We start from the raw sequence: 14,605 nt of genomic DNA, 5'->3' as shown, positions 1-14,605 counted from the left end.
TCTCCAAGTTGTGATCCTCTACCTTGGTCTCCCAGGGTTGCTGGTATTACAGGCAGTACATCCATCTTTAAATTGTCAGTCTTGCATGAAGGTTATTTTTTTTTTTTTTGGTTTAGGTTTGTTTTTAAATGTTTTAGTCATGGGATTTTCTTTACACTGAGGTCAAACTAGGGCCAAGCAAGCTTTTGTCCTTCATGTTAACTATATGTTATATTGTATACTGACATGAGATATAATGCTTCTATATAAGAGAACAGAAGCAAAAGGGTAGAACTAAAAATTATTTGTATCTTGATTTGGAAATTATGAAACATCACCATATTATGATGAGACACATTTTGAAGAATAAATGTTTAGACTAAGGAAAGCTCACCAGTTGTTTTTGTTTTACTTGGGTATTTTTGCTGAACTTAGGTCAAGACCCCTTTTCTTTTAGTATTGCACATATGTTTCTTCTTCAAGTTCATTTCCTCTCAAATACATCTTCATGTATATGCCTGATGTGCTCCTGGCAGCAGGATGTTGGCAGCAGTGTAGTCCCCATGCTGTTCCTAGTAACATGTAACACCATTTTCATGACAGACCTAAGCACAGACCCTACTATTATCTTACAGGTGTAAGTTTTTTCAAGCCATAGTCCTGAGACAGATTATTTGATGCAAATTCTCTATTTTTGTAGTATGTTGTTTCCTTTGTGACTCTAGGGTGAATTAAAATGCCTGTCAACTGCAAACTTGCTTATGATTGATTTGGTGCAATGAAGTTCCTTTCTAATCATTTCTGGTTTGGAACATACTCAGCCATCCTAAAAACTGGAACTATTTATTTCTGACTCATTTGTTTTACCTTAAGTTTCAGATGAGGTTAACTTTTTCTCTTTCACTTACGGGGACTAAGCAAGGTCACAAATTGATTTGGTACAATGAAGTTTAGAACTTTCTAAAGAAAAACTTTAGCATTTTTATAACAAAAAAGTCCTAAGAAGGGTTAGGGTGTGGCTCAGCGGTAGAACACTCGCCTAGTGAGGCGCTTGGTTTGATTCTCAGCACCACATAAAAATAAATAAATAAAATAAAGGTATTGTGTCCAACTACAGCTAAAAAAAAAAAAATTTAAAAACAGTCCTAAGAGGGCTGGGGATGTGGCTCAAGCAGTAGCGCGCTTGCATGCGTGCGGCCCAGGTTCGATCCTCAGCACCACATACAAACAAAGATGTTGTGTCCGCTGAGAACTAAAAAATAAATATTAAAAAAAAAATTAAAAAAAAAAAACAGTCCTAAGAGTTAGAACATTTTGCAGAAGTACTACTAAACTATTTTATTACGTCTCTTCCTAAGGAACTACAGTTATGTGTCACATGACAGTCTGATCAAAGAATGGATTGAATACATAATGTGGACCCATAATATTATATAATGGAGCTGAAAAATCACTACCACCTATTGACAGCTACATCACAACATAGTATAACATATTATTCATGTTTCTGGTGATACTATTAAAAAAAAAAAAAACAACCTATTGTGCTGTGTTGTAAAAAAATAAAAGTAGGGCACAAGCCTGGGGTTATAGCTCAGTAGCACAGCGCTTGCCTAGCACGTATGAGGCACTAAGTTCGATCCTCAGGACCACATAAAAATAAATAAATAAAGGTATTGTGTCCATTTGCAATTTAAATAAATTTTTTAAAAAATTTAATTTTTTTAAAAACTTTTTAAAGTATGGCACATAATTATGTACAATATGTAATACCTGATAATGAACTGTTACTGGTTTATGTATTTACCACATTATACTTATTATCATGAAGCTGTATTCCTTCTACTTATTAAAAAAGAAAGCTGTAAAACAGCCTCAGGCAGGTCCTTCTGGAGGTATTCCAGAAGGCAGAATTATTATCATAGAAGATGACAGCTTCTTATGTTATTGTTACAGACCTTCCACTGGGACAAGTTATGGAGTAAAAGACAGTAAAACTAATGATCTTGAGTAGGCCTATGCTAATGTATGTGTTTCTTAGTTTATAACAAAAAACGTTTAAAAAGTAAATAAAAATTCAATAAAGTTTATACAATGAGAACACAAAGAAAATATTTTTGTGCAGCTGTATAATACATTTGTTTTAAGCTAAATAAGAGTCAAAAGTTATAGTTTATTGATATTTGTTTTTATAAAGGTAGAGTAGCCAAAGTGTGCAGCTTGTATAAAGTCTGATGTACACTAATATCGCAGACCTTCACATGCACTCACCACTGACTCACCCAGAGCAACTCCATTCCTGCAAGTTCCATTCCTGGGTAAGCACCTTATATAGGATGTCCCATTTTGTATCTTTTATACCACAATTTTACTGTACTTTTCTGTGTTTAGATACACAAATACCCATAGTAGCCTATAGTATTTAGCATAGTAATAACATACAGTATAATCTAGGAGCAACAGGCCACCATCTAGGTTTATCTAAGTACACCCTACAATGTTAATACAACAATGAAATCATCCAACAATGCATTTCTTAGAACCTATCTTGTCATTAAATGATGCATTCATGAAAAGAATTTATATATTCTTCAAGAAAATGGAGACTGGGGTTGGGGTTGTAGCTCAGTGGTAGATCGTTTGCCTAGCATGTTCAAGGTCCTGGGTTTGCTCCCCAGTACTGCCCCCAAAAAAGAATATGTAGACTTCATAAATATGTACTTAGAATCAACTATTCTCATTCCTTATTGCTAAAAGTGATAATAACTCAGGGAGGCTCCTAAACAGGTTGCCACCTAATTTTAATATAATTAAGATACTCTGACATAGTAGTAGAGGAGCACACTACCTGAAAGTCAACTATTTCCAAAGACTTGATTCTGGAAAATGGTAATGGGATTATTGAGAAGTCTATCCAAAACTTATTCTGTTATTTATTTTTCTCCTTCCAGATTACATGGCTTTACGGTTTACATGAATTTATTATAAAAAAAAATAAAACTATCCACCCCACACTTCCCATTCCACCACAATTTCATTATGATGAATGAGAAGGAAAAAAAAAAAAAAACATCAGGTTGAAGGAAAATACTGACCCAGCAGTAATACTGTTCATTGTAATCTAAGGCATTTCCCATGAGTTTGTGTGGCCATTTCTTATCTGCTACTACTGTACTGTAATTCAGAGACCAGATCTGTTCACCCTCCCAGACAGTGCCAGGCTAAGACATCAGAGGCTGGATTTCTATTAAATGGGAAACACATAACCCTCAGTTCCCTAACTGGACAACTCCAAGTTTCTCTTAAAGTGGCTCCAGATCTACGGTCAGTTGTTCCAAACGGCTACAGCAGTACATTGGCTGAGATGAGGGTACTGAGACAGCATCAGCTGGATTTCAAATAGTATCAAAATGGAGAAAGTATAGGGCTGGGGTTGTGACTCAGAGGTAGAGCGCTCACCTAGTATGTGTGAGGTACTGGGTTCAATCCTCAGCATCACATAAAGTAAAATAAAGACATTGTGTCCACCTATAACTAAAAAATAAATATATAAAAAATAGATGGAGAAAGTCTAGAATTGGTGGTAGGGAGAAAGTATTATAATTCTCTAATGGGTAGGACTAAGGAATAAGTTGAGAATGAAGGAATTTTCCACCATGGAGAGTAGTTCAGATCTCAAGAGAGAGAAGCTTCATTATACCTTTGCCTCTGAGAATCAAACCTTCTCACCAAAGCACTACCTATTTAAGGAAATAGTAGAGTGCATACTTCACAAGAAACACATGAGAGGGGGCTAGGGTTGTGGCTCAGCGGTAGAGCGCTCGCCTAGCATGTGCTGGGTGCTGGGTTTGATCCTCACCAAAGGTATTGTGTCCAACTACAAGTAAAACAAAATATTAAAAAAGAAAGAAAGAAACATGTGAGAAAGAAGCACAGTTTGTGTGTAAAAGCATGCACATGATAAAGATCAAAGAAAAAGTCTCTCAACCTATGACTGAAAATATAAAAGAGGAAAAGAAAAATAATAGGGTTTCTTTGGGATGTATGTAGTTTGAAATACCTTGGGGACATCTATATAGATAAATAAGCACAGCAATTAAAGAAACAAGTCTAAAGTTCAGAAGAAAGGTGGAGATTACAAATAGAAATTTGGTAATTATTTGTGAACAGTTGACATTAAACTTTTTGAATATGATATTGTATTTGGTAAAATTTTTCCTAAGTATACCACAGCAGGACACTACAGAAACTGGTCAATATCAGCTGGTGACTTTCAAGCTACCAAGAGAATTTATAAAGCCCTAAAGACAAAAAAAAAAAAAAAAAAAAAAAATGCTATATGAGAAAATACCTGGAAAGTTAAATATGCTAGCACTTAAGTTTTTCAAAAAGCCTTATTATAATAGAGGGGCAACTTTTCAAACATGAGGGTCAAACATTTCTTATAATGTTACACCAAACGAACAGAATAAGAATATGCTGCGAGAAAGATAACTTGTCAGCTAAAAGATTGGCAAGTAAGTAACAAAAGACTTGTTTTATTCCATTTTGGGCTAATACAACACAATACTTTAGACTGGTTAATTTATAAACAACAGAAATTCATTGCTCACAGTTCTGGAGGCTGAAAAGTCCAAAGTAAATTAATCCCATTCCTGAGGGTAGTTTCCCAAAGGTCCCACCCCTTAACATCACATTTGGGATTAAATTTCAATACATGAATTTAGAAGGGACATAAACATTCATACAATAGCAAAACTACATGACTGACTCACAGAGTAGTCACATTCTTTCTTATCATCATCAAGCACAAATCTGTGTCTCAGATCAACAGAAATAAGAAAAGGATAAATAAGAGAAAAAACAAGGAATTAGCATAGGCAACAACTCCAAGACAACACAAAAGACAGGTTCCAAAATGACCTGGATTTTTCAGTTCTGAAAAACACATTTCTTATCCTGGTTTGTTTCTTTCAGATGACAGCTCAGAGAAGGTGAACACATTCCAAACCTCTGATCAGAAACTGATGGTTTGGAAATTACTTTATCCAGCTGATAAAAATTTAAATAATCTTCAGTGATAAGAAAAAGAATAGAGAGTTCAAATGAAGATCTAAAGACTTTTCCTATGATTAAAAATACATGATTTTTTTTTTAACAGAGACTTGAAAATATCTACTTTGCTTGTAAGCTTTTCATTCCCTTTATGTTGCTGGATGTTTTATGGAGAGCACCCTAGGAAAACTGAGGTAATACTTTACACTAAAATTATAAATGTAAGATGAACTTAACATCATCTAGATCAGTCAAACAAATATAATGCAAGCCACATATAATTTTAAATGATCTAGGTAGCCATATTTAAAATTAATTTTAATATTGTATTTTCATAAAATATCATCAAAATGTCATTACAACATGTAATCAAATTTTTTTAAATTAATGACATTATTTTTTCAAATCAAGTATTCAAAATTTGGTGTTCACAGAAAGTAAACTATACACCAGAATACTACAGTAACAGTTTGTATGCCCAATTGCCACATATAGCTAGTAGCTACCATGCTGGATGGTACAGATCTAGATGTTGGTAAACTACAAACATATTTAAAATTGACATCAAAGACTCCTGCTTACCAAACTTTAAAACCATAACATACATTTACTTTAAAAGAACTCTTTCCACTTCTTCATTATCATATCTTATCCCAAAAAATAAGCTAAAAAGCAAAATTGAATTCCAAATAACAGAAAGTAAAAGGAAACAAACAGTTGCAATGACAAACATTTAAACAACACAAATAATGACGTGTTCAAATTTTAATTAGCAGCATTTCCCTTCTGAATTAAAATGCATTGCTATTATACTTGAAACTTACCTCCTTAAATTCATCTCTGCCAATGCCTTTGTATTTTTAAAACGAAAAAGAAAACACATTTAACACATGGGGGGGAAGGTTGTCTCATTTCAACTTTAAGTCTATCAATTATTAACTTTCTTCAAACTGATCTTTGACATCACACTGAACCATTTCTTCACATCTTTCCACGGTTGCCACACACATGCTCTTGTTTTTAAAATGTAATAGCTGCAATAAAACTGTAGGAATAAAAAGAGTTTCTATATAGAATTTCATACCTTCATGTTTCTTAAATTTTAGTTTTCTAAAATATTGCCATTTTTATATCTCCTGAATTAAAAATAGTTACATAACACAATCATAGTCTCATTTACATTTGGGGAAAGAAAAAATAAATCCCAATAAAAACATCTACCTTAATTTTTACTTTAGTTATGTAACTTACACATCTTTATCACAAATCACAGAAATGGCCAGAGAAATTTTAAATTATTATTCTTACAATTTTCTCCCAGACATGATACTAGTAATAATACTAGTAGGGAAGGTAGTAGGACAGAACAAGAAGAGAGCTGAATCTTAGTATGGTGTCATTTTACTTCATTTTTTAATTAAAATTAGATGAACACATCTTTCCACTAGTATTGTTCTCCTAAAGATAAACAAGATATCTCTACATTCAACCTTTCTGTAAATATAAATCCTTCCCATGGAATTTGGGCTTTTAATGATTTAAAACATTATACACATACACGTGACTTAGTATTTGAACACAAAAATATTGAATTTTTTGAATAGTTCACACAAGAACAAAGGGTGACAACCTTCTTTTATTTCTTCACAAACTTTTTGTGTTAGTGGGGGTGGGGGGTGACGCCTGGGGATTAAACCCAGACCTCATGCCTATTAAACACACTCTCTACCTCTGAACTACATCCCAGTCTCAAAATCTCTTTTCTGAAAATTTTTAAACAATTTCAGGAAATTTTCCTTAATTTTTTACATAAAAGTTAAGCACATGGCATACAGGCATAAATTATGAACTGCTCAGGAACAAGTTCACCATTAACCCACACTTTGCCTAAAACAATTTTTTAACATAGTACTTTGTACAATTAATTGTACAGCAATTTCTGGTCACAACCATAACGATAAATTCAAACTTGATCACTTACAAACCAAGTACCAGAAGTTGTACTTTATGCAAACTACTTCATCCGTGTAAAAACCAACTCAAAACTTACAATTTCTTTACACTCTTTAGAGAGATCTGTAAGTGCTTGGCTTTGCCAGTCCTGCCCCAGCTTCATATCCCCCTAACATTTTCCACCTCATAACTCCTTTTGCTCTCTGTAATGGTCCCTGCCAAGTTCTTCTCTCTAAGAACCTATATGCTCATAACAGCCTTCACACAACAGCCAACACTCCACTCTGTTCTTTCGAGATCCTCTTCCAATTTCATCTTATCCAAGAAACTTTGCCAATTTACTTATCATGTTAAAAAACTATCTCTTCCTAAAACCTTTAACAAAACTTTTGCTCAAAATTCTTTAAAATGTAGTAAGCAAAGGAATAAAAAGTTAAAACTAATACACATACACATTGAAACCAAGTAATTATCATGTGGCATACACAACTTCTTACTTTACCATCAAATGCTGAAAGCCAAAGAAAATCCTTTGAAAGGAATTCCTAGGAAATGATCACCTGAAGGAGACAATTTCTATCATCAGGTTTGCATGGGCTGATATTAGGTCCTCTTTTATGTGGCTCAATTAGACCAAGCTCAAAATCCCCAGTTTTTAAACTTTGTTTTATCACTATTTTCTGTCTTTATCTCAACAGGAAGGTACCAAACCTGAGCACAGCTCCCTTTAAAGCAAAATTTCAACAATTACCTCAACAGTGAATTTTTAAAGCTGAGTAGAGAATATATTTATATATGGTATTAATTCCTAAACTTAATTGTCAAATAATATAAATCAACTTTTGTAATGTTATTCAGAACTCTTCCCATGACAAAGGAAAACATAAAACTTCTTAAGCTCATTCTTGTCATGATGAAGTAACAGAGACTGGATTTGCCCTATTACCTGAAACAACCAAATGATAATTAACAAAATATATGAACACAATTGTTTTCAAGACTGTGGGTAACAGGCAATAATGAAGAACAATTTCTGAGGTTCACATTAACTCTGTGAATGCCATCTTACCTTCCTTGAGAAAGTTTCTGGGACCTGGCACAAGTAGGGGAAAATTCAAGACAGTACCTAATAAACTCCCTGAATTGAGGAGATGGAGCTGAGACTCATCATAACTCAGATAAGCCACACTTCAGGTACTCAATTACAGTTAGATCAAGGTAGCTAGAGTTCACATGACAAGAGACCAGAAAGGAAAGAACTACACAGAGATCTTTAGAGATTGTCAAAGCATCTCTATCAAGTATTCAGCTGAAACTGAACAGTACACTCATGTAAGGAAACTACCCAAAGGAAAGGAAGAACCACCAGAAAAGATTGGCTGTAACTGTGGCCACTTTCACACAAGGCAGGCAACAATACCTGTTTCCACCAGCCTGACTTAAAAATCTCCTGTTTCTAGGCACAATGCGCAGAGTACACAAAAGGGTCTTGCTTCAGTGCAGGGGTAGAGGGTTAACACTCCTAGGCTGTATACTACTCTAGAGCAAATGCTTTCCAAGTCATTTAATTGCATTCCAGAACAAAGTTTAAGAATACCTATAGGAAAATAATGAAACACAATAATGTAAAATGCACAATGTTAGCCATCCAATAAAAAATTATCAGGCTTGCAAAGAAACACATATAACTGTGTTACTATATTTATAGCAACACAATTCACAATAGTCAAACTATGGAACCAGCGTGGGTGTCCATTAACGAACAAACAGATAAAGAAAATGTAGTATATATTATACAGTGCAGTTTTGGTAAGCTATAAAGAAAATTGAAATTATGTCCTTTGCAGGAAAATGGATGAAACTTGAGAACACTATATTGAGCAAAATAAGCCAAACTCAGAAGGTCAAGGGCCATTATGTTTTCTCTCAAATGTGGAAAATAGAAGAAAAAAAAAAAAAAAAGAATGGAAGGGGTCCTCATGATAATCAAAGGGAGATCAATAGAATACAGAAAAGGGATCTGGCAGAGGAAGGAGGAAGGAAAAAATTTTTAAAAGAAGCATATATATCCATTAATGAGGAGAATAATCATCATAATAATAATAATAATTTCTGTAATTAGAGTCTTTAAAGAAGTGCAGAAAGGGACAAAACAATTTTTGAAGAAAAAAAATGACCCCAAAATTTCCATAGTTGGAAAAAATTATAAATCTATAAGAAATTTAACAAACTTCAGATGTGAGAAACATGAAGAAAATGACAATAGGACAACTCAGAATTAAATTGCTTAAAACCAGTGGTAAAGCAGAGAAAAAGACATAACAAAAACAAAGATAAGAAACAAATTGGATTTTTTTGTTGAAAACAATGCAAAAGAGAAATCAATGAAATAACATCATAAAAACTATTAACCTAAAATTTTGTCCTAAGAGATAATAAATATCTTTTAACTTTCTCAGACATACAAGAGCTAAACAATTCATCACCAGCAGCCTGAAATGCTAAAGGAAGTCCTTTAGACAGAAGGATAGTGACATCAGATGGAAACATGGATCCACAGAAAGTGCCAGTGTGTTGCACACCTGTAATCCTAGCAATTTGGGTGGCTGAGGCAGGAGGAACACAGGTGAGGCCAGCCTCAGAAACATAGTGAGACTCTGTCTCAAAATAAAAAGTAAAAAGGGTTGGGGATGTAGCTCAGTGATAGAGCACCCTGGATTCAAATCCCCCAGTACAGAAAAAAAAGGATAGAAAGTACCAAATATGGTAACTACACAGACATAAAAACATGCATTTTTTTCTATTTCATTTCTTTCTTTATTTCTTTCTCTCTCATTTTTTTTTTTTTGTGTGTGTGTGGTGCTGGAGATTGAACCCAGGGCCTTGTGCATATGAGGCAAGCACTCTACCAACTGAGCTATATCCTCAGCCCTTGATTTCATTTCTAAGATAACTGTTGAGGCAAAAATATTACAGTATGGGAATTATATATAAAAGTATAAACTAAAACAAAGGATTGTAAATGCAAGTGTACTATTCAAAGGTTCTTAACACATTATGTATAATGGTATAATAAATATCCTTTGAAAATAGAGCGATAGGGCTGGGGTTGTGGCTCAGTGGTAGAGGGCTCGCCTAGCACGAGTAAGGCACTGGGTTTGATCCTCAGCACCACATTAAAAAAGAAATGAAATAAAGATATTGTGTGTCCACCTACAATTAAAAAATAAATATATTTTTAAAAATTTTTTAAAAAGAAAATAGAGTGGGGGGGCTGGGGTTGTGGTTCAGCGGTAAAGCACTTGCCTAGCATGTGTGAGGCACTGTGTTCAATCCTCGGCACCACATAAAAAATAATAAGTAAACAAAATAAAGATATTGTGTCCATGTATAACTAAACAAATTTTTAAAAAATAGAGTGATAAGTTGTCTTAAGAAGGTCAAATGATTAAAAGAAAACAATGACAAAAAACAAGATAACAGATTTAAATATAACCATTTTTATTATTACATTAAATGTAAGCAGTCTTACATCGATGTTCATAGCAGCACAATTCACAATAGCAAGAATGTGGAACCAACCTAGATGCCCTTCAATAGATGAATGGATAAAAAAATGTGGCATTTATACACAATGGAGTATTACTCTGCATTAAAAAATGACAAAATCATAGAATTTACAGGGAAATGGATGGCATTAGAGCAGATTATGCTAAGTGAAGCTAGCCAATCCCTAAAAAACAAATGCCAAATGTCTTCTTTGATATAAGGAGAGTAACTAAGAACAGAGTAGGGTCGAAGAGCATGAGAAGAAGATTAACATTAAATAGGGATGAGAGATGGGAGGGAAAGGGAAAGAGAAGGGAAATTGCATGGAAATGGAAGGAGACCCTCAGAGTTATACAAAAGTAGATACAAGAGGAAGTGAGGGGAAAGGGAAAAATAATACAAGGGGGACAAATGAATGTCAGTAGAGGGGGCAGAGAGAGAAGAGGTGAGGGGAGGGGAGGGGAGGGGGGATAGTAGAGGATAGGAAAGGCAGCAGAACACAACAGACACTAGTATGGCAATATGTAAATCAATGGATGTGTAACTGATGTGATTCTGCAATCTGTATTTGGGGTAAAAATGGGAGCTCATAACCCACTTGAATCAAAGTGTGAAATATGATATATCAAGAATTATGTAATGTTTTGAACAGCCAACAATAAAAAATTAAAAAAAAAATGTAAGCAGTCTATTTTCCTCAAAATCTTCAAAATGAAAGATTCAAAATGATTCTGAAATGCCCAGAATGGGCAAATCCCCAGAGACAGAAAGTAAATTAGTAGCTGGAAATAGAATGAAATGGGAAGACTAATGGGAACACAGTTTCTTTTTGGACTGATGAAAATGTTCTGAAACTGGACAGTATAATCATAGTTGTACAACTGTGTGACTATATTGAAAAAACACTAAATTATATCCTTTAAGAGGGTGAACTCTATGGCATGTGAATAAATTTAAAATAAAAATTCAAAAGAAGAAACTAATAAAATGTGTTTTCACCTCTGCAGAATTATACTTCTTGTCTGACTCAAAAAGGTTTGGCCATTTGATTTGCTTTGGGGGTCATAAAATGTAAAGGAAAAGTTATACATATCACTCCCTGGGTATTTTCAACTACATCTTTTTCCTTCTAAGTCCAGTTTACCCTGAATAGCACCTGGGTTCTGGTCCTGGAAGGAAGTATGAAGTAAAGATGTACTCACCTGTACCTTGAGATGAATGTGAATGTAAGCAGGAAATAAAACTTACTTGACGTTTTTAAAAAAGTTAAACATCTAACTAACCCAATCAAAAGTCTAGTAAGATTGTATTTTTAAAATAGACCTAAATAAGGGTTGAGATATAGCTCAGTAGAGGAGTGCTTGCCTGTGAGTTAGGTTAGACACACAGGTTGATTGCATTAGGTTGGATACACAGCGCACATACATACACACACACACATGCATGTACACGCACTCGTGCACGCACACACACAAAGAATACAAATAAAAGATGGGGAAAAATAAAATGTTAAAACTATTCAAAAAGTTAGTGACTACATTAATGAAATCAAGTAGATTTCTAAGCATAAAGTTCATAAAGAGATATAAGACATCCTCAATGTCCATACACCAAATAATGGAACTTCATATTACATAAAACAAAGACAGAATTTAAAAGAAAACAGACAAATATGCAATTATAGCTGGAAATTCTAATACTTCTTTCTCAATACCTGACATAACAAGTAAACAGAAGAAAACCAGCAAAGATATAGTAGATTTGAACAACACTATCAATCCACTTGAGCCAACAGACATTTATAGACCATTTCAGCAAACAACAGCTGAATACACATTCTTTTCAAATGCCAAAGAACATTTAACAAGACAGACAATATTCAGGGCCATAAAACAAGTAATAAATTTGAAGGAATGTTGCTAAGGCAAGGTTTAAAAAAATAAGCACTAAAAACCCATATTAGATCACACAAGCATCATAAGGTCACAAGACATTTCAATTAAAGATCAAAGACATTTCCAATCAACTACCATTTGAAGACAACTATCATAAAAATCAATTTCCTTCATTAACATAGATCCAAAATTCCCAAAAAAAATGAGCAAATCAAATCAATAATATTTTATAAAGACACTATATCATAACCAAGTGGAATTTGTCCCAGGAATGCAAAATTGATTCAAAATCAACTTGCCACATTATCAGACTAAAAGATGAAAATCATATGATCATTTCAATAGATTTGGAAAAAGCATTTTATAAAATCTAAAATGTATCTTAACTCTAAACCAAATAAGAAATAAAAAGGAATTTACCTAGCCTGATAAAAGGCATATGAAAAACCTACAATTAACAGCATATATAATACTTTACACCTTAAGATCAACAAAGCAAAAATGTCTGTTTGTCATTACCATTTTAATGTATACTTGAGGTTCTAATTTGTTGCAATAGGCAGGTGAAAAAAGACAAAAGGTATCCAAAAGATGAAAAAGAAGTTAAAGTGCTCTTATTCACAGATAATATGTTCAACTACACAAAAAAACCTAATGCAATCTTGAAAACAAAAATAAAAACTCCTACCAGGGGCTGGGGTTGTGGCTCAGTGGCAGAGCGCTTGCCTAGCATGTTGAGGCACTGGGTTTGATTCTCAGCACCACATAAAAATAAATAAATAAATAAAGGTCCATCAACATCTAAAACATTTCAAAAAAAAAAAAACAAAAAACTCCTACAAGAACAATGAATACAGCAAGGCTGCAGAATTTATGATCAATATAAGAAAAACAATTATAGTTTCACATGCTAGCAATGAGCAATTAAAAACTAAATTTAAAAACATACCATAGACAAACAATAATTGAGAAATATATTGTTTGGGGGGTAGAAGACAATTAAGGAATTCAATGCAATCTCAACAAAAATTTCCAGATATTTCCAGAAATTAACAACTTGATTGTAAAATTTATATGGGAATGTCAAGAACCAAAAGCCAAAACAAAACAACAAGGTTGGAAAACTAACACTATTTGATTTCAAGACTCAATACAGGGGCTGAGATTGTAGCTCGGTGGTAGAATGCTTGCCTAGCACGTGTGAGGCACTGAGTTAAATCTTCAGCACCACATAAAAAATAAATGAAATAAAGGTATTGTTTACATCTACAACTAAAAAAAATTAAAAACAAAAGACTCAATATAAAGCTATAATAACTAAGGTAGTATAATGTTGGCATTAAAAAACAGAAAGAGATGAATAAAACAAAATGGAGTCCAAAAAGAGACTCATATATTTATGGACAACTGATATTTAACCAAATTATAAGAGTAATTAAATAGAGAAAGGATACTGGTTTTAACAAACAGTACAGGAAAAATCATGTTTGTGCATATTCAAAAAAATAAACTTTGATCTACACCTTGCATGAAATACAAAATTAACTCAAATAGATCACAGAGTTATGTGTAAAATTTAAAACTATAAAACTTCTTGGACTGAGCATGATGTTGGGCATCCATAGTTCCAGCTACTCAGGATGCTAGGGTAGAAGGATTACTTCTGTACCAAACTTTGTGATCAGCCTAATTAGCATTAAAAAAAAAAAAATCTCTTTTTTTTAAAAAATTTATTTGTTCTAATTTGTTAAAATCCCATCTCTTTAAAAAATAATAATAATAAAACTTCTAGAAGAAAATACATAAGAGAACCTGTGTAACCGTGAGTCACCCAAACACAATCTACTAAAAGAAAAAACAATTTAACATTGGGACTTCATCAAAATTTATAACAACTTCTCTTCAAAAGACACTTTTTTTTTTTTAATGGTACTGAGGATTGAACCCAGGGCCTCATACATGCTATGATCTTCCACTGATTTACATCTTCGGTCCTCTTTTAGTTTTATTTTGAGACAAGTTCTTGCTAAATTGACCAGGCTGGCTTCAAACTTCTAATCCTCCTGCCTCAATCTCCAGAGTAGCTGGGATTATGGGTGTGCACCATCACGCATGGCTCAAAAGATACTTTTAAGAGATTAAAAAACCACCAACTGGAAAAATGAGATTTGAAA

The 14,605-nt window shown here is 33.5% G+C and overlaps 1 protein-coding gene and 1 long non-coding RNA gene across 10 annotated transcripts in view; one reads left to right on the top strand and one right to left on the bottom strand.

The window, feature by feature from the left end:
• Evi5 (ecotropic viral integration site 5) overlaps positions 1 to 14,605 on the bottom strand; it is a 205,605-nt gene that overhangs the window by 149,628 nt on the left and 41,372 nt on the right. Inside the window, exon 1 of one of the 9 annotated variants that reach the window (XM_048814449.1) lies at positions 5,859 to 6,079. The exons of the other annotated variants lie outside the window; for them this stretch is intronic. Coding sequence (XP_048670406.1) covers positions 5,859 to 5,917 — 59 coding nt within the window. The 5' untranslated portion in view covers positions 5,918 to 6,079. Of the gene's footprint in view, positions 1 to 5,858; positions 6,080 to 14,605 lie in introns of those variants that run through there. 9 annotated transcript variants of the gene reach the window in all.
• Positions 1 to 14,605, top strand: part of LOC125620126 — an 80,082-nt gene that overhangs the window by 62,660 nt on the left and 2,817 nt on the right. The gene's annotated exons all lie outside the window — the stretch shown is intronic.

This window comes from Marmota marmota, unplaced genomic scaffold (genome assembly GCF_001458135.2).
Source record: "Marmota marmota marmota unplaced genomic scaffold, marMar, whole genome shotgun sequence".
Lineage (NCBI taxonomy): Eukaryota > Metazoa > Chordata > Mammalia > Rodentia > Sciuridae > Marmota > Marmota marmota.
The sequence above is the reverse complement of the archived record's forward strand: the minus strand, read 5'-3'. Positions and strand labels throughout refer to the sequence as shown.